This window comes from Anas acuta, chromosome 8, assembly GCF_963932015.1.
Source record: "Anas acuta chromosome 8, bAnaAcu1.1, whole genome shotgun sequence".
NCBI classification, from domain to species: Eukaryota; Metazoa; Chordata; class Aves; order Anseriformes; family Anatidae; genus Anas; species Anas acuta.
The window spans coordinates 9,683,543-9,702,373 of NC_088986.1; the positions used below are offsets into that span (position 1 = coordinate 9,683,543).

The 18,831-nt window shown below is 46.6% G+C and overlaps 1 protein-coding gene across 3 annotated transcripts in view; it reads left to right on the plus strand.

Annotated features, from left to right (window-relative positions):
- The window catches only part of PIK3R3 (phosphoinositide-3-kinase regulatory subunit 3), a 58,078-nt gene extending 40,877 nt beyond the window's left edge, over window positions 1–17,201 (plus strand). For all 3 annotated transcript variants that reach the window (XM_068690821.1, XM_068690820.1, XM_068690823.1), the window contains 9 exons: window positions 573–684; window positions 2,964–3,062; window positions 4,511–4,691; window positions 5,488–5,613; window positions 6,283–6,425; window positions 7,595–7,771; window positions 8,117–8,191; window positions 8,571–8,741; window positions 10,164–17,201. In XM_068690821.1, coding sequence (XP_068546922.1) covers window positions 573–684; window positions 2,964–3,062; window positions 4,511–4,691; window positions 5,488–5,613; window positions 6,283–6,425; window positions 7,595–7,771; window positions 8,117–8,191; window positions 8,571–8,741; window positions 10,164–10,365 — 1,286 coding nt within the window. In that variant the 3' untranslated portion in view covers window positions 10,366–17,201. The remainder of the gene's footprint in view (window positions 1–572; window positions 685–2,963; window positions 3,063–4,510; window positions 4,692–5,487; window positions 5,614–6,282; window positions 6,426–7,594; window positions 7,772–8,116; window positions 8,192–8,570; window positions 8,742–10,163) is intronic.
- The last annotated feature ends 1,630 nt before the right edge of the window (window positions 17,202–18,831 follow it).

Sequence of the window (18,831 nt, forward strand, 5' to 3'; positions counted from 1 at the left end):
CCTTTTCCCATGAGTACCTATCCAGAGAGTCACAGCTTCTCTTGCTAACGGGGAGCCTGAACAAATCCCGCAGGGAATACAAACCTCGGGCCTGAGATGGATGTGCTGCTGCCCAGCCAGCACTTCTCTCGCCAGCAGCGTTTTGCCCTCTGATGGAGAGCTCACCTGTTTGCTCTCCCGGGTTGCCATAAGGATTGGTGATGCCTTAGCAACTGCAGCTCTTCCATAGCTGTGCGCCGTGCCCTGCAGGCTGTGGCTGTCAAACACAATACGCCTTTGTGACTTGGTTTTGGAGGTTTAGGCAGGGATTGCACTTGTAGTCATGCCTGAGCCAGCCTTCCTTTTCACAAAAACTCGTGCTTCCCCTTACGCCTTCCCCGTATTCCTCAAGCACGTTTGGTTTGAGTGCTGGGAAATCTCGGATCACACTGCAGCAAATGATTTCAAAACTCCTTAAAAATTAAGAATTCCATGATGCATATTTTGTGTCACTTTTTCGCTGTCATATTTCCTAGCGTTGCAGTGATTGTTTCCCCCTGCTTACCTGTCTTTAATCTGTTCTTCATTTTCAGCTCTTCCTCCAAAGCCCCCCAAGCCAATGACTCCAGTCAATACAAATGGAATAAAGGACAATTCCAGTTTCTCTCTGCAGGAAGCAGAGTGGTACTGGGGGGACATCTCCAGGTAAGCAATATTTACTACTAAAAATAGAATGGACCTGTTAGGCTTCGGGAGAAAAAGAACGTGCCTATTTTAGACAGCGTTTTGCAGGATGGAAGTGCTTCAGGACTATGCTTGGCAGAGCACCTAAATGCTAGAGCATTCAACTGGACTCAAGACTTACGTTTAAATTACTGTTCTGGTACGGATATTGTCAGTCCTGGTGACAGTTATTTTGGGTTTTTAACTTTCTCCAGATACACAAACTCTTTAAAAAGGAAAAAAAAAAAAAGAAAAAAGTGCTTTAGAGTGTGCTGGCTAATAAGGTTTTCTAAGCCTGTGGTGCTGGGGTGCATGGAGTTCAGCAAACCTTCAGTAGGAGGCTTGTTCAGGATAACTAGCATTTTTATTTGGGGTTTCTTGAACATTTGGTTAAAATTACATCTGTATTAATTTCTATTACACAGTAGTATAAAAATAGCTCTTCAAAGTGCTAAATGTCACCAACTAGCCATAGCAGATGGCACAGACACGTACCAAATAAATTAGGTTTTGCCCCTTAAGGAAACACCTTTCTGTGTGCTCGGGAAAATAGATGGCTTGGGTTAGGCTCAGAAAACGAAGTGCAGGTTTTTATGTAATTAATTGCATAAAATAACTGCAGTATCCAACTCTGTCCCTCTTAAGACGCTTCTGAAAAGTTTAGGATTCGGAACAGTAAGGGAAGACACGAGCAAGCTGGTATTGTGATCAGAAATTGCTCCAACTTGTGCACATAATACTTTGAAACGCTGTCGGATAAAGGCCAGAACGGCCTGTTTGCCGCAGTAGTTCAATGAGGTTCTGAGAAGGGAAATAAAGTTTTCATATCTTTATTGTACCACCCTTATCTCTATAAAGCCAACCTGCATAGATCTTGTTTTTGAAGGGCCTGAGCAATGATATTTTTCTGTTAAGATGAAATCAAAGCAGAGTGGCGAAACCTGATCACAAAGCCCACTCGGCAGGGTTTGTTTACAACACCTCAGTACTGGTAATTCATTGACTGTGGGTTTGGTCCTTGTTTACCAGTGCACGTGATGGCAGGAGCGAAGGCAGCACAAATCATTTGCAGTGGCTCTATTAGATTAAAATGTGACACACACGCATAAAGCTGGTATTGTTCGTGGCCTTAATTTGGCAGCCACCAGCTACAGATTGCATTGGGCTGTCAGGTCAGGAACCACGTTCTTTAGTCCAGCACTGCCTTGAAAACCATGCCCTGAGCTCCAGGATGCAAATTGCAGGCATGAGCCCCAAGCCCTTGGACTGTATTTATCTGTTCAAAGAGTCAGGCCTAATCTGCAAAACGTTCAGCAAGAAGGAAGCTGATCCACACACCGATCCTTAGGAGTCAGTCTGACTAACAGAGTGGTTTTCTTCAGGTAGCCAAGTCAAAACTGAGGCTATTTGGTAAGAATACTTTTGTTCCTTAGTATTTGAACAAAAAAGCCACTGTTGGCTTTTCTTTGTGAAATTCCAATAGGCTTCCTACCTCACTTAGATAATGCTGAGGCTACCTGATAAACTCTAGTTTCCAAATGATTGTATTAAAAAGCGCTTAGTGCTCTTAAGAACCTGTGAGGGAGCCGTTACAAAGCGTGATATGTAATCTGGGTGAAATGTTCAAACCTGTCAAGACACTTAACTCTTCAGCTGAAAGCATTTTCTTAGTGCTTGTAGGCACTGGCTTTCACTAACAAGTTTCTGGATTTAGCGTAAAGCTCTGGGCTGAGTATTCCTTTTGCTTCAGTTGTAAATAAGTAAAAGTTGCACCGAAGCTAGCGAGGTTGTAGTGGTTTCAAACTGCTGTAAATAAGATCAAGGTTAAGCCAATAATGAGTCTCTTGAGACTGGAACTGTGCTAAACTCTGGGCACCTTTGAGAGATGGTGCTAGAGCCCATTTCTTAAGAGGTCAGGGCTGGCTTCTCAAAGGGCACCTGTTTCCAGTGTGGACTTTAAAACCTGAGCAGATTACAGTGAAAGGTTGTGAACTCTGAGACACAGCTGCTACTGTTGCTTAAAAACAGACTCCTTCCTAAGCTGCAGTTGACTGCAGCTGCTATTTTTTACTGTAACTACCCAAGTTCAAACTTCTTTTAGATGACCTAGAAGACTGGAGAGCCTGAGAGTGAAGAAAGACTGCATGACATTTTGAAGACTGAACTCCTTATGCATGCTGGTGTTACTGGCCCCAGTATTGATAACTGTGATGAAGATGATCGCGTCCCTAAGGCTTTTTATTTTATTTTCCACTCCCCAGGGAAGAAGTAAATGACAAATTACGAGACATGCCAGACGGAACATTCCTGGTGCGCGATGCATCGACCAAGATGCAGGGAGACTACACTCTGACGTTACGGTAAGCACTGGTCAGTTGTCATCCAGGCAGTAAAACCCTGAGCAACTAACTAGTTACTAGACCAATGACAGCAGTGCCTATATAAAGCTGACATGGCTCAAGTTGAGAGATGTTTGCCTGGTGTTGTAAGCATAGAATGAGCCCATGAACAGCCAGTCTGATAGCCTGTTCTGCTCTGTGCACCGAATCCTGCCTCTTGCTGAGCAGTACTGTAAGGATCTCTCTGTAGATGAAGTAGGACTTGGGGAAGGGAGCCCCTCAGTAAACATTCACAGTTTCAGAACTGTTAAGGCATAAAGTATTTATAAACTGGGGCTTTAGTTTATGGGAGTGAGTTGAATATCTCATCAGCATGCAGCTCTAGAGATCTGAACACAGTGCCTTTGTTAAAAGAGTATCTCGTGCTTTCTGATCTAAAGTTTGGGAAATATTGAATTGGATCCATGCTCCTTTCTTCATTAAACTCGTCTACAGCAGTGAGGCAGCAGACCTCATGTGACCAGCTGCTGGGGCCTTGCCCAGCCGGTACAGCCACTTGCCTTTGCCAGGCTCTCAAGCCTGGCTGTTAGAGGCAAACAATCGAGACACACAAGCTGCTGCTGCTGCAGCACGCCTTGGGGAGTTGCTGTGATATGGCAGATATTTGTTCTTGCCTTGAAATTCAGTTGATTTACGGCAAGTGTGACCCCCTACCAAGGGTGTAGTTTAAATTCTGCTCTGACTTCTGTTTTGACATTCAAGACTTGTATGCTAGGATCTGGCATGAGTTGGTTATTTTGCTGAATGCAGGTGTCTTTGGGAACAAAAACTGAGAGTACAAGGACAGAATATTGTCCAAACAGTCTGTTGGGGAAAAAAAAATGAAGAAATGAGCAGTATTTGTGGGAACTGCTGGGATGTATAAGTCTGGATAATGTAAAGTCCTGAACTTACAACCATGTTGTAATCTTCAGGAGATTTTGTTTAGTTTCATGTATCCTGTACTAACATCCATAACTCAAAAGACTTGTTAATCACTGCATGACTGTGTGCTCAGATGTATACTGTTAGTGACCCCGAATTGCAGGAAATTTTGATTTGGTTTCAATATGGCTCCTTTACTCAACCTTCAGCATCCATCATTTCCTTTTCAAAAAGTCTGGCTAAGGCATGTCGTAAATATTGCAAGCTGGCTCCAGAGTGAGTGCAAAAAAAAAAAAAAAAAAGAGAGAATTACTTTGGGCTTTGCTCCCGTTCAAATAATAGCTGTTGATAATTCTGTGTGCATTGACTCTTAAAGTGCCTAATACCTGCTAGCATATAGAGATCCATATAAAGGCGGGCATGTTAAACTGTCCAGCTTCAAAGACTTGCCCAGGAGCTTCACTGGTGTCATTGTTAGCAGCCCCAGTGTTGGAGGGGATGGGAGGTTTGCAGTAAAACCTCTAAATGACTGTGCTGCTTTACAGGAAGGGTGGCAACAATAAACTGATAAAGATCTATCATCGGGATGGAAAATACGGCTTTTCTGATCCACTGACGTTTAATTCAGTTGTGGAACTGATTAACCACTACCGCAATGAGTCTCTTGCTCAGTATAACCCGAAGCTTGATGTGAAGTTGATGTATCCAGTGTCCCGGTACCAACAGGTAAGGTCTTTACGGGACACAAGTAACTATTAGAGCAGACAAGAAAAAAAGTGCAACTAGTATGTTATTCTGTTTTCTCTACATAAAGATTTTTTTTTCATACAAGGTTCTTTTTTTGAAAACTTGCAAAAAGTGAGTTTTCATATTTGACCTCACTTTGCTCATACTCATGGTTCTTCCATTTAAGCTGCTGCTTCATTTTATCAAGCAGTCCAACAGTGAAGTGAAACCCAAGCATGCAGCAGACTTCAGTCTCTGAGAAGTTTTTTATTGGGCTTTTTTTTGAGCCCTTGTCGACCCAAAGGGTACTGCTCTAGACAGTATTGCTCTTGAAGCACGTATGAGCACATGCAGCTGCTTGTTCTATGTATGGCCATCTAGATTTTTCAAAAATATTTTCATATATTTTATTCCATAGCCTCAGACATTGTCCTGCTCTAAGGAAAAAGGACTGTGTTTTTAAAAAATTGTAATCCTTAACCTCAGATTCCAAGCAATTCCATTCCTTCTTTCTCTAACAGTGGACAGGAATGCTAGCCAAGCTGTAGTGTATTTTCAGAGGCTTAGTGTTTTGGTATAGTCCTTGGTTTCTCATAGTTCCAGTTGCATTGTCTGTAAACTGTAGAACTTAGTGTGTGGAGAAAGGGATTTACATGTGATGTTTGTGTGTTCTATAGAAACATGATGATAAAAATGCTGCAATAGCTGTAAAATGCAAATACACACAAGTGGACAAATGAAAATTCTTAAGGAAAAGCTGCTTGTTTGAAGACTTAATGGATTTTTGTATGTACAGGATCAGTTGGTGAAAGAAGATAACATAGACGCAGTAGGTAAAAAGCTTCAAGAATACCACGCTCAGTATCAGGAAAAGAGTAAAGAGTACGACAAATTGTACGAAGAATATACCAGAACATCACAGGTTAGTTCCACTTCAGCTATCTGTAGAGTCTGTTTCTTGTTACCTAAAAAGTAAAGAAAATGCACAGTGAATATTACTTGTTGCTGATAGCCAGAGAGCTGTGGTGTGGGACAAGGTAGGAATAGGAGCTGAGCTGCCTAAGACAAGGTAGAGAATGGAGAACGCCATCACCTACAAGCCTTACACTGCAGACTTCTTCCTTGGCTGCTGAATATTTCCAGCTGCTCCATGCTGCAGTGAGCATTTTAGAAGGGTTTGTCCAGGTTCTGGGAGAAGTCAAGTTTAAATAAGATTCCAGATATTGTGCATTAAGGAAGTGTGAATACAGTATTTGGACTGATTCTTGTAACATAAGATAGTTCATACATCAGGAGGTTTGCTGGCAGTCTTCCTGCATGCTAAGATGGAAAATATGACTAAAATATTTCTGAGGGGTTTGCAGCCTAACAGAGAGCATCATCTGGAGGGAAGGAGGCACTAGACATGCAAGGAGCAAGTCTTCCCTGTACTTCTGTGATGCTGCTCAGGCAATTGTCTAAATTTTAAACTGATTAATCACCTTTTGACTTGGGGCTGACTGGTTCATCCAACCAGTCAGTTTAGGGAACATAATGGAGTCTTGTGTTGTCTGTTTCATGAACAAATGATGAAGGACTTTTCCTCACATAGGAAATCCAGATGAAGAGGACCGCAATTGAGGCGTTTAATGAAACTATTAAGATATTTGAGGAACAGTGCCACTCCCAAGAGCGATACAGCAAAGAATACATTGAGCGATTTCGCAGAGAGGGGAACGACAAAGAAATTGAACGGTAGGCTCTCAAGTCATGTTTGCTTACCACGAAGAGTTAGTGTCCACACTGGCACTCCTATGAAGTTTATCTACATTGCATCATATAAAACTCTTTGTAAACTGAGTATTGTCACTGAGACATTTCCCCAAGGTTTCTGAACCTCCAGTAAAGGTTCCTTCCTCTTCTGCTGGAAATTTCAGGCAGGAGATGTGAGAGATCTCTGGATTATTCTGCCTCTAACTTCACATTAATCAAGATACTGTGATCAGGACCAGAAAATAAGTTCATTTGCTTATCCCAGTTTCATTTGGATATGCTCAGAATATAATTCAGAAAACTCTTTACTTGTAAACTGTGCAGCATTAAAATGAACATAGATCTGGTAAATCCGATAGTCCATAATCGGTTTCAGTCACTTTTGAAGGAGCTCCATATTTAATTGCCATTACTTGACAGTAGATATTAATCACCTACAAGAAATTCAGTAAGGACCTTGTTTGAATTTGCCGTTCTCTGAAGTTACTAGCAAAAAAAGGTTGTACCTGGACTTTGAAGAAATGCCAAGTATAACGCCTAACTAGACACAGTGCTTTATGAATCATGGTAGGGTGGCCTTGGGGAGATTTTTAGGCTGAAAACAGTTACCTGTAACAATCGTATTGTGCCACGGTGCTGCTTCATTCTGACTAAGGATCAATTAGCAGGGGAAATATGTTATTTTCCTGAAGTGTAGAAACCTGCAAATTAATCCTGGATGAGGAGACATGCAGCTTTACTTCCTGGTAGCTATTAATCAGTAATTGGAGTCTGCATTTGTAAACTTGCTGGCAGTAATACCTGTGGAGGGATTGCATAACTGATAGACCAGAAAGTAAACCTGAGGGTGGAGAAGAAGGAATCTGTTCTAGCTTACACTTCTTGAGATAATTTGTTCCTGTGGCTCTGCCAAATAGTTGAAAGTAAACTGAAAGCTCAAACTTTGCAAAGGGGTGGTAGGCCTTCTGGCAAGTGGTCTCGCACTTTTCTGGCATTCTCCCAGTAATGTTCGTGTTAAGATGTGGCAGTCAAAGGGAGGAGGTGCTGTTACAGTATGGCTCGTGATACTCTTACATGCAGTGCTACTGGTAAGGTTAAGTCCCTTGTAGGCTGGGTTGTCCTCACTGCTCGAATACTACACTTATTTGCAGGATAATGATGAACTATGAAAAATTAAAATCACGCCTGGGCGAGATCCATGACAGTAAAATGCGTCTGGAACAGGATTTGAAGAAGCAAGCTCTGGACAACAGGGAGACTGATAAGAAAATGAACAGTATCAAGCCTGACCTAATTCAGCTCCGCAAAATCAGAGATCAGTATCTTGTGTAAGTAAGACTGACCTGTACCTCTAAATAGTGTCTCTGAGGAACCTGACTAATCACTGTTTCCATCAGGGTAGTGGGAATTCAATTTTCTTTTCATATCCAAAGTTCTGTCAGTGCTTAAGGTACTTTACTGTGCCAATAAACGGGTCATCACAGAATAGTATGGAAGGAAGCAGAAGTTCTCTTATAGAATCTGTGGTCTTTCTGTGGCTCTTGCTACTGGAGAACAAACTAAGCTCCAGACTGTTTCTATGTGGGATCTTTTGTCTGAACTTTAGCTTGCTCAATATGAAAACCCCCATGCGTACTCTGAAGTAACATGCTAGTGCTCTCTTCTTCTGGCAGATGGCTCAATCACAAAGGGGTGAGACAGAAGCGAATAAACGACTGGCTGGGGATCAAAAATGAAAACATTGATGAGTAAGTGTCATACATATGATTTCACTGAGCACTGTTCCATTAATAAATGGTATCTTTTGTGGAGGTTGGTAACACGAAGCACCGATTTCTCAGTAAAGGACTGCAGACAAAGGAGGCATTCTGTAGGGGAACTGCATGTCATGTGAGGCAGCAGCTCTGCTGAAGTGTTTAGGATCACAACTAAGTTGGAACAATGAAGTACTGAGTTGAAGCCTGTAGTATGAAAGGCTGTCAGCAGATACCAAATGATTGTTAGGAGCCTGGACTCCCAGCTTGGGTGGCTTTATATTCCTTTGAATGATTTCCACAGAAATAAATCACTCAGTTTATTAACTCTTTACTATGCATTGGCTAAGTTAGCTAATTTTCCCTCTCTCAGCACATACTTTGTGAATGAAGAAGATGAGAACCTGCCACATCACGACGAGAAAACTTGGTTTGTTGGGGATCTCAACCGCATCCAAGCAGAAGACTTGCTCTGTGGGAAACCTGATGGAGCATTTTTAATTCGAGAGAGTAGCAAGAAAGGATGTTATGCTTGTTCTGTGGTGTAAGTCTATTTTCCCTTTTGTTATAACTGTTCAATTCACGAATCTCTACCACAGCTCTTTATTCCAGAGAACAAAAGCAAGGCTTACTGTAGCCCTACCATTGAAATGTGTGGCTTGTTCGCAGGATGTCTAGCGTAGTAGAAATGTTGATGCAGAAATCTGCATTGAAAGTGCAGTACCTGTAGTCCAAGCAGTCTCTTTGGACACCACAATTACCAGTACAAAATTCTGAAGTATCCCCACTTGAAGCTCTACAGTCACAAGCAAATTAAGGCCAAATTCTCTCATGTTCTCTGCCAAAGGAGCACATGGGAAGAATTAAAAAGGGGCTGTAAGCTGTAACGTCTTCTGCTCTCATTTATAGACATGCCAAACTCCAGGTGTTTTCTGTGTTTAAGATAACAGTGATGCTTCAGAGGAGACATAATTCGTGAGCAGTAGTTTTTGACATCCACACAGCCTTGCATTGATTTCTTGTGTTGCGCTTTGTTTTATGCTGCTGTAATGGAGGTCAGAAATACTCTGATTCCATTATCTAAAAATCCTTCAAGCCTGTTCTTGAGTGCAAAATGGCTTTCACTGATGTATTTCACATGAGGTTAATTGCATCTGAAAGCAAGTCTGGGAAAGGAATATGTGAGGGTCTGTCACCTCAAGGTAACCGAAGACTGCAGGATCTGCTGGGGTCAGGATACCTGTTTGTCACAGCCACTGGAGTGACAGGTTCACCAGGCACATTCACCTGGTTGGTATCAGACTACAAGATAGCGAAGGGATGGCATAACGTAACCTGTTCCTACATGTGACTTGGATTGTAAAAGGCTCCAGCACAGGGATTACATAATACTTGATCTTTTTGGCAGATAAGTTATTCTAGCAGCTTTGGAAATACTGTGTTCCAGTAAAGGCTTTGCCAAGTTAGGGACTCAGTCGCTATGACTTCAGATAATGAACCAGCTTGAACCCATGCCATGCTCAACATTAGAAAATGAACACTGAAGGTTAGTGCTGGATTTCACGAAATACTGTGTAGAAGAACGTGTGGGTTTTGGCTTCTGCGCTAAGTGGAAAGGTTTCCAAAGAAGCTGAGCACAAGGTCTGCTGCTGACTTCAGGTGCTTATCTTCACGGTTAAGCTCTTGACTTTTTTTTTTTCCAAGAAACGTTTGGAGAACAATGCAGCAGGGAATTGTACTGCTGGGATAGAAGAGCCTCCTTATGTGGATTATTATGCAAGAGTGTTTAATCACACGCCCTGAAGCACTGTTTCTTCGCAGACTGTTAATCTCCTCGCTCACATCTACTGGGTCCTCCATTATGTAATTTAGTGACTGGCAGGTTGCTGCTTTAGTTAATTGTTAATAGACTGTCACTTTGGGTTTGTTCTTTGATGTCAAACTCCCCTGTTTTCTTTCCTTGCAGAGCTGATGGAGAAGTGAAACACTGTGTGATCTACAGCACTCCAAGAGGTTACGGGTTTGCAGAACCATATAACCTGTACAGCACGCTTAAGGATTTGGTTCTTCACTACCAGCAGACGTCCCTCGTCCAACACAACGATTCCCTAAATGTCAGGCTTGCCTACCCTGTCTACGCACAGATGCCCCCCTCTCTTTGCAGATAAATTTTGGGGAGGAGGAAAGTGTTGGCTATCTTGGATTCTTTTCTACGATTTTTATTAGAACTTGGAGGGCATTCTTTCTCCTTAGACTGCTTGTTTTGCACAAGAAGTGATTCTGTGAATGTGAATCAAAAAGAGGCCTAGCAGCAACAAGACGACAACTTGGGTGTAGGTGTCCTGGTGCTACCTTAAAAGCTCAGCTGTGCTTTTACACTGATACTTGTGTTTCCTTATGAGGGGAATAAACTCAACAAAATGCATACAAAAATACTGGAAGCAAAACATTGTTTTCTGGAGATAATTTTTTGCCAGGCACCTTCAGTGGAACTTCTAATTGGATTTTGTTTTCTCTTGTTCTAGCAGAGGCGATTCGAAGCCTCTGCTCGAGGCATCAGTAACGTCTTTCAGTCTTAAACTCCCAAGAAACTAGGGGGGAAACTCTACCACAGCAATTCTTCTCTGTTAATTTTAGCAGCTTCACTGCGATTCAGCCGAACTTCCAAAAGAGGGCTTGTCTTGAGGTAGCGTGGAATTTGGTGAGAGAAGACCAAAGGAATTACGGGAAAGCTTCAGGTTTTTATTTAAATGGAAAAATGCTTGTAAAGAAAAGTCGCTTTATTTTTTTGCCAACAGTGACAAAGTTTTGGTTTCAATGGCACTACAGGTCTTCACTTAAAGGAAACGTTTATAACCAAATTGAACACACCAAAACTTTGTTTGTTGCTAGATTGAGCACTTACGGGGAAGGTTGCGTTAGCATCCGCACATACTTTCTACACCAAAACTTGAAACAAATAAAAGGAAAAGCTAAAACATTGTGTGGCTTCTAAACACTAAATTTGTCTGATCTGATGTAACTGCTCACTCTCCTCTTTTCCTCCTCCCCTCCCTTCCTCCCGTTCCTCAGCTTGGGATTCTGTTTCCAGTTTTCAAAGATGCTTCAGAATGTAAACTAGAACGAAGCTTGCACTCGTGTTGCTGTTCTCTTGCTGAACAACGACAGACTCTCCTAATGCTTGATTTTGATGTAAAAGAGGTAGGTGCAATCTAATGCTTCTGGATGGCTTACTGTACCAAATTATTTCCTGAGGAGCTGCCACTTGGGCTGTATAGAAGAAGTGTGTGAGCTAATTAGAGATCTCCTCCGATTTGTTCTTTGCAAGCTAGACCCTGAGCTTCCACACCACTGCCGCCAAGCAAGATTTTACACTGGTGTAATCTGAATTCCCTTGTAGTTTTGGACGTAGTGCAAAAGGGGAAGGAAGGAGCGCCGTGCTCCTCATTTACTGGGTGTCGGGTCCCATCCTTTGGCCAGGGCTGCTGTCAGGTACTGGAGCAGGTAGTCCTGGGCTTTGTCGAGCGTAACAATCATCCGAGAAATCCCCTCCCTGGAAAGTATACAGAGCAGCTTATTTCCATTCCTTAAGCTTCTGAAATGAAAAAGAGCTAAGTTTGGCAAACCGAGCCGCTTGGCATCAAAGCGTAACTGGCAAATTAATTGTTCAGTGTGCAACCTTGAAAGTTACTTTTGTTCCCATTACTGGAAGCGGTCCCCTTGAAATGCACCCATTGTACGGGACAGGAAGCAGACAGCCGCGCGGATCTGAGAATGTTCTAGACCTGTTTCTGACCCTGTGGCTCATTTCCTGTTTAAATGTGGCTTTTCTGTAATGCCTAGGGAGGAATGCCAGGCCTGTTGGTGTCGAATGTTTACACGAGAAGTATTATTTAGCCGAATGTCCTGAATTTGCAAGCAGGGAAATGACAAGCCTGGAGCACTGATGGCCATTGCCAGGAGGGGAGTCCAGGTGCCTGGCATGCCCATGTTATGTTTTATTTTGCACTAATGACCCCGACGCTTCCCAGGCACTTTCTGATCAGCTGGAGTGCGGTCTGCTGGCAAGGAGCTCCGTAAATGCCACTTTCCGTGAAATGAAACACCACAAGATTGAACCAAAGCTTGGAGAGAGAGAGAAGGAAGCTCGTGCAAGCTGCCGTGTCAGAGTGACCTGCATATGCTGGTGTCCCTTCTGTCCCACTTCCCTGAGGAAAAGAAAAAAAACAGAGGTAGCCTTTGCTCGTAGTGAAAATCTGGAATGGATTCCTCTGTTGTGTATAGACGTGGAAATTTTTCTTTTTAACGACCCTTGCCCTACCTCTTGGAGAATTTGCCGTTCTAATCTGGTCACTGTAAAGCCGTCGCTTTCACACCCATGGGCACCTGGCGTGCGCCTGGTGCTGGGCTCAGCCAAACGCCCATGAGGGAAGGCAGTTCAGAGGCACAAGTGACAGCCAGGAGCCTAATTCCTGTGGAAAAATCTGTGCGAGAGGAGCGCCCTTTTTCTGTGCCTCTGGGATCTCCTCTTGAAGCTGGTGGGACACGAATTTCTGATCCCTGCTCTTGTGAGAGGGACACGGGCTGAAGCACTCCACATCTGCCACGTTTTTAGATAGCGCTCGGCCTCGGGTTTGGTTTAGACAAGCGCAGGTCTGCTTCCAAGCTCATAAATCCCGGCACACCCTCGCGGTACTGACAGCAGCGGGGTAGGGAAGCGGGGCTGGCTGAGGTTTCCCCGCAGAGGAATCCCACTGATCCTGTGAGGTCTCGGTGCAGGCTCCGGCCCCGGCCGTGCCAACGTAAACACCGAGTAATTCCGCTGGCGTCTGGCGGTGCCTCGGCCGCGCAGTGGTGTGAGCGAGCTCAGGCTCTGGCCCCTCTCCCCGAGATCTCTCCCTGATGGCAGGTGATGGATTCGCTGTGAACAACGTGCTCAGAGCCAAAAGCCATCCCGAAGGATTTCTTAGAGGCTGCTCTGCCCAGGCCTCTGAAGCGGGGCAGATGGAGCCCACTCTGCGTGCGCTCGGCTCCTTTGCCCTCCGCTGAGGGTTTGTTTTGCCTCTGCACCTTTCTGCATTTGCTTTTAGGCACCTGAAGTCGCAGCCGCCGGCACTGCTGCCCTCGACCCTCACGTGCCATTGCACAGATTCCTTTCACGTCCGCTTTGCACTCGTATGGCAAGTGAAATGGGCACAAAACCGCCCGGCACGGGCAGCTGCTGTCACCCGCAGGGCGAGGGCTGAGTCCTGCTGCTCCGGCAGCACCAGGATGGGGAGAAAACCCCTCGCGTCCCGCAGCGGGGTGCAGGATTACACCCTAGTGCAAAACCCAGCTGCTAAGCCTAGAACAAATACAGGAAATGTGAACGCAGAGGCAAAACAAAGGGACTCGAGTGCTTTTAGAGCAGGAAGGTGCAAGAACGCTTCGGTTTCAGGAGTCTCAGTGGCGGGAGGAAAGGGGGGGAGAGCCCCGCTGGCGTGGCAGCCGCTTGGTGTCGGGCTGCGGGTCGCCCCTTGTTGTGTTAAATGTATATGTAGACTTAAATAAGTAACTTTTGCACAGTGTTAAAGGGGGGCGGGGGGGTGGGAATGTTGAAACTCTTAATATGCACAGTTTCTTCTAATCTGTTTTGAAGTATATTTGCAGGGATCAGGGGTGAGTCAGTATTTTGTATTCGGATGGATGGGAAATCAGGTCGACTTCCACAGTTGCCATTGGCCCCGTTACATCAGCCAAGAGTGCCATGTTTCTGAAATTAGTAAGTCACAAATCTTTTCCCACTCGTTTCTTTACTGCTTGAGCTTAGAACGGAAGGAAGCAGCCTGGAAGCAGAGGGGTGTCTCGACAGACACTCGGGCTGCTGCGCGGCGCTGTGCGACGCAGTGACTGCCCGACGCGGGGATGCTCCAGATCTGGGGCTTGTAGTTCTTTTTTTTCTTCTTCTTTTTTTTTTTTTTTTTTTAATATAATTCTCAGCTGCTTTGCACTGCTGGTAGTTGCAGTTCAGACCCGGTGCAGCCCTCTGTCTTATGCCAAAACCAAGTTGCTCTTCCCACCCATCTCTCGGTGTGGCAGAGCTGTGAGAAGTTTTCCATGTAACGCACTGGGCCTGAGCTTTTTCTCGCTGACACTCGTGCAAGCAAGAGTCTCACAGCAGAAAGCCACGGTCAGGAAAAGCGCTCCTATTTAATCCTACCCAGATTCATCGTAGCTAGGCAAAAAGCAGCCTCTGGCCATTTGCAACGCCAGGCAACTGTAATGGGGACTGTGGCAGGGCTTGGTGACACGGGGCTGCCCTGACACTGGCTCCGCAGCCTCGGGCAGCAGCATCGCTGCAGCAGTGTCACAGCTCAGTTTGGAAAAGCCCCTAATTTGGTACTTGAACAATCTCTTCTGGTTTTGAATGAATGTTTCTTTTTTTGTTTTGTTTTGTTTTTGTTACACTACCAGGGAATAAAGCTCTGAAACGTCAGTGAGTCTTGTACGTTCGCTGCGCTATGCAGACACAAACAGGTACTGGTTGTGGGCGGGGAGGGTACGAGGCAGGTTTAAATGCAGCTTTACACAGCATTACGATGCGGCCGGCTTGTTTTGTTTCAAATCAGACTTTTTGTATGCATAGTTCCCTCCTGTTCCTTCACAATATCTGCTTTTGGACCAGCAAAGTGACAAAGCCTTCCCAAGGGCGAGCAGTGCAGGGGGGCAGCAGGTTAGGCTCACCCCCATGCAGCACTCCGAGCACGGGGAGGCAGCCTGAAGCTGCAGGATGCGGTGACATCCCGAATTGCAGAGGTTGAGGCTTCTGCCAAAAGAAAGTGGCGATGCCAGAGCAGATCCGTGTGCAGTGCAGGGCTGGGAGGCACTGGGCGAGCTGGTTGTGCTCCTGCGTGTGCAGGAGAGGCAGGCAGGAAATTAATAGAAGGCCGTACGGCCTCGCTCCGGCCTGGAAGGAAACGCACCTCGCCGAGCCCCTGGTTTTCCTTGGCACACCTCGTGCTGCCAGCAGCAGGGCCCCGCGCTGCCTGCCCAGATAAACGCGAGCCTGTTCAGCCCGGCCGGCTCAGCACCGAGCGAGGAGCATGTTTGGATGGGGTGAGAGGAAGTTTGGCCAACATTTTTGTGAATCTTGCGTTCTGCGGGCAGAAATACTTTCCACCAAATGGGAAGGGAAAAAGAAGGAGAAAAAAAAAAAAAAACTCTTTTGAAATCTTTTCAATTCCTTCCTGTTTGTTCACCGGGCAGATAGCAAGCATTAGCCCCGTGCTGGTTAACTCCGTGGGTGACAGCAGTGCTGTGGGTGCTGGGCTTCAGGGCTGGCTCCATCCCATTAACGCGTAATTTGCAGGTTTTATCTCTGTGTTTTGTGACTTGAATCGCCATTTGTTCTAAAATCTGCCTTTACAAAAATGTAACGTGAGCATCAGAGGCAAAAAATAAATAAATAAAATAAAAATACTTCTTATTGATAGGGGAAAAAAACAACCAGTATTTGACAAAACAGCTTTAACTCGCCCCCTCCCCAACCTTCATCTCGTATCACTTCCTCAAGGCTGGCAGCCGCTTTCCTTCGGACCCAGCAGTGCTGTACCTGTGCCCGGATTCGGAGCAGTCGGAGCAGGGCCTTAGGGATCACTTGGAAAAAAGGCTGGTGTCCAGAGGCAAGGCTGCCCAGGGGACCTCACCCCAGTATCGCTCTGGTGGCTTCACAGGAGCCGGGCAGTGCTTGGGCCAGCAGCAGGGGCTCAGCTCGGTGGGCCGGGGGGGGTTGGGTCCCCCCTTGTTTCCATGAGCCACTTCTGCACCGAGCAAGGAGACGTTGGACTAAACCTGTTAATTTTGTATATCTGGCTGTTTATTGCACCACGGGATTGTAATGGTCTGCATCATCTGTGTGTGTGCGTGTGCGTGCGTGTGTCTCTGTGCTGTGTGTGTAGGTAGGTGTAAGCTGTAGTCACAGGTTAGAGGCGTCAGCTGCAAGTGGCACTGCCCCGTGGGAAGGAACCAAAACTCACCGCTAGCACGGTCGGGCACGCGTTTGGGCAAAGTTGGGCTCCTTTCCGTCAAACGACGAGGGGTTGGTTGTGCTCACCTCGAATCTGTGCTTCTGAAACCCCCTCTGGGGGGGGCTGCTGGTAACCCGCTCTGCACCTGGGCGTGCCAGGGGTTGGCTCTGGGACAAAGCACTCACAGCCGTTCAAAGCAAAGGGTTAGGTCAGGAAACCTCGTTCCTCCGCGATGCGCTGAGCGCCTGCACGTTCCCCACGAATCGTCCCGGCTCCAGCCGATGTGCGCGGGGTGCTGGTGCTGCTGGTACTGGTGTTACTGGTGGTGGTGGTGGTGTGTGTCCCTTATGAGCGGGCTGCCCGTACAGGTGCGGTTCGTTGTACAGCCTGAGTGGGCGTGCGGTCTTGTAGCGAGGGCTGGCGTAACAGCGCGCTCTTTGTACAACCTTTGCGTTCACGTTTCTTCTTCTTCTTCTTTTTTTTTTTAACCTTGAATTCTATTTTCTTTAAGGGAAACTGCATCTGTTAGGAACCTGCTTCTCAAGAAGCCGTTGAATTATTTTCTTTCCGTATGAATTCCAGCATGTAACTTTGGTACTCTTGTTTGTTATTTGTGTAAAACCTGTTCTTCTGTCGTTTATGGTGTAGTCAAAAAATGAAAAAAGAAAAAAAAAAAAAGAATTCATGTAGTTTAACTTTTAAAAAAGAAACAAACTGCTTCATAAGGAAACCAATTGTATGTTAGTGTTTTCAGACAAGTCATACTGTAGTTTCTAGATCAGTAATGCAACACTGTACTTGTCACCAGATGTGTTACGATTTTGCTGTACTTTCCTTTCATAGATGGTTGGGCTTTTAAATCCCAGACACTAAGCATCCTGGGCCTACTTGCTCTAGATCAAACATGCAATAAAGAGTTGCAATAAAGCACATTGACATGTAATGTTTTAGAAGGATGTACTGACAGCTGTTTCTAATAAATTCAGAAATGCAGCGTGCTCGGGCTCTCGGCGTGTTCGCTGCCTTCGTGCCTGCCGGCCACGGTGCTGCGCCTCGACCCCAGCAAAGGGAGGGCGTGGGGCTGGGACTGCCCGGGCTGGGGACAGGGGCAGGGACCCCAGGGACAGCGGGCACCCCGATGGCTGGCGGGGACCAACGGGGGTGGCCCCTCGGGGGGGACACGGGGAGCGGGGCTGCAGGGAGGGCTGCAAAGCACCGAGTCAGGTGTTTTCTGCCCGCTGCTGAGTCAGCGTTTTCACAGACTGAGCTGACGGCTCCCCAAAACACCACGTCAGCATTTCCTCAAACTACTGAGTCAGCCTTCCTGAGCGCTGAGTCAGCGTTTCCCCGCACCCCAACCCCGCTGGCCCTCAGGGAGGGAATTGGGCACCAGAGGCAGTGGGAAGAGGCTGGGGGCGCTCCTGGGGCCTCGCGCTTTTGTTTGTTTCTCTTCTTAAATTTACTTTGTTGTCCTAAAGGCTAATGAGGTAGAGTTACAGGAAAGATGTAAGCCGCTAATTGGCGACTCATTTTGCTCAGGGCTTTGCCAGCCGGGTTGTTTCATTAGGAAAACATCGCAGCCGGGAGCCGGGGTAGGAAATTTCCAAGCGGCCGCGCTGACTGGATGGAAAGAAAAACAGCACCCAGCTTGGGCAGCTTCTCGCGGAAAGGGCAGATCCCAGGATTTTTCCATCCTCAGCTGCACCACGGAGCTTCCTGAAAGGCCCTGGGTTCGCCCCGAGTCCCCGGCAGGAGCTGGGACAGGGGCCTGGTGTCCCCGGGCAGGGCAGGGGTGCAGGATGGACAGACAGACAGACGGGGATGTTGTCATAAGATGATCCCCTTAGGGCTGGAGCAAGAGATTCCCAGGGATGTGCTTCCCCATGGGGGAGAAAGCCTGGAAACAAGGCCCTGGCCTGGCCTCGAGCTGCGATTCCTCCTGGCACCTCCCTGCCGGAGCAGCGGGGCCAGGCGCTTTCAAGTAACCGGGTGGATCAGGGTTGGATGCGGACCCAGAATCCCCACTGCACTGGAGAGCTTCTTGTCTCGCTTGCCGGGTTCTGTCCAACTTGGAACAGAAAGCTAAATACGAAATTTGACGCCGGACACTATTTTTTGGGGAAAAAAACACAACAATTTGGGTTCAGCTGGGAGGGACTTGCTCCAGCCCCAGCCCTTCCCTACCTCCCCAAGGACAGCACACAGGAAGGTTTGGAGCAAGGCTTCACCCTTATCGAGATCAACCACTTCGTCTGCTGGTATTTTCTCCCTGAATTTCCACCAAAGCCGCCCTTTGTGACCGCCAGGCTCCCTCCTGCTGCCCCCAGCCCCTTCTTCTCTGAGCCCCCTCAGCCTTCTCCCCCTCAGCTCTTCCCTCAGGGTGCTGCAAACCAGGAACACGCAGGGGAGGGATCCCAGGCTAGGGGTCGGGCAGAAGAGCGCTAACTCCACAGACACCTCAAGGCTGGAGCATCTCCTGCAGAGCAGGACCGGCCCCAGAGAGCTTCCCCACCTTTTCCTTTCCTCCACTTTCAAGTGGATCAGGGACTGGGATGAGCACAGCCCGCCCGACCGCCCCGGGCAGGTGCTGCACACGCTCCTGCAGCCGCTGTGCCAAAGGAAACACAA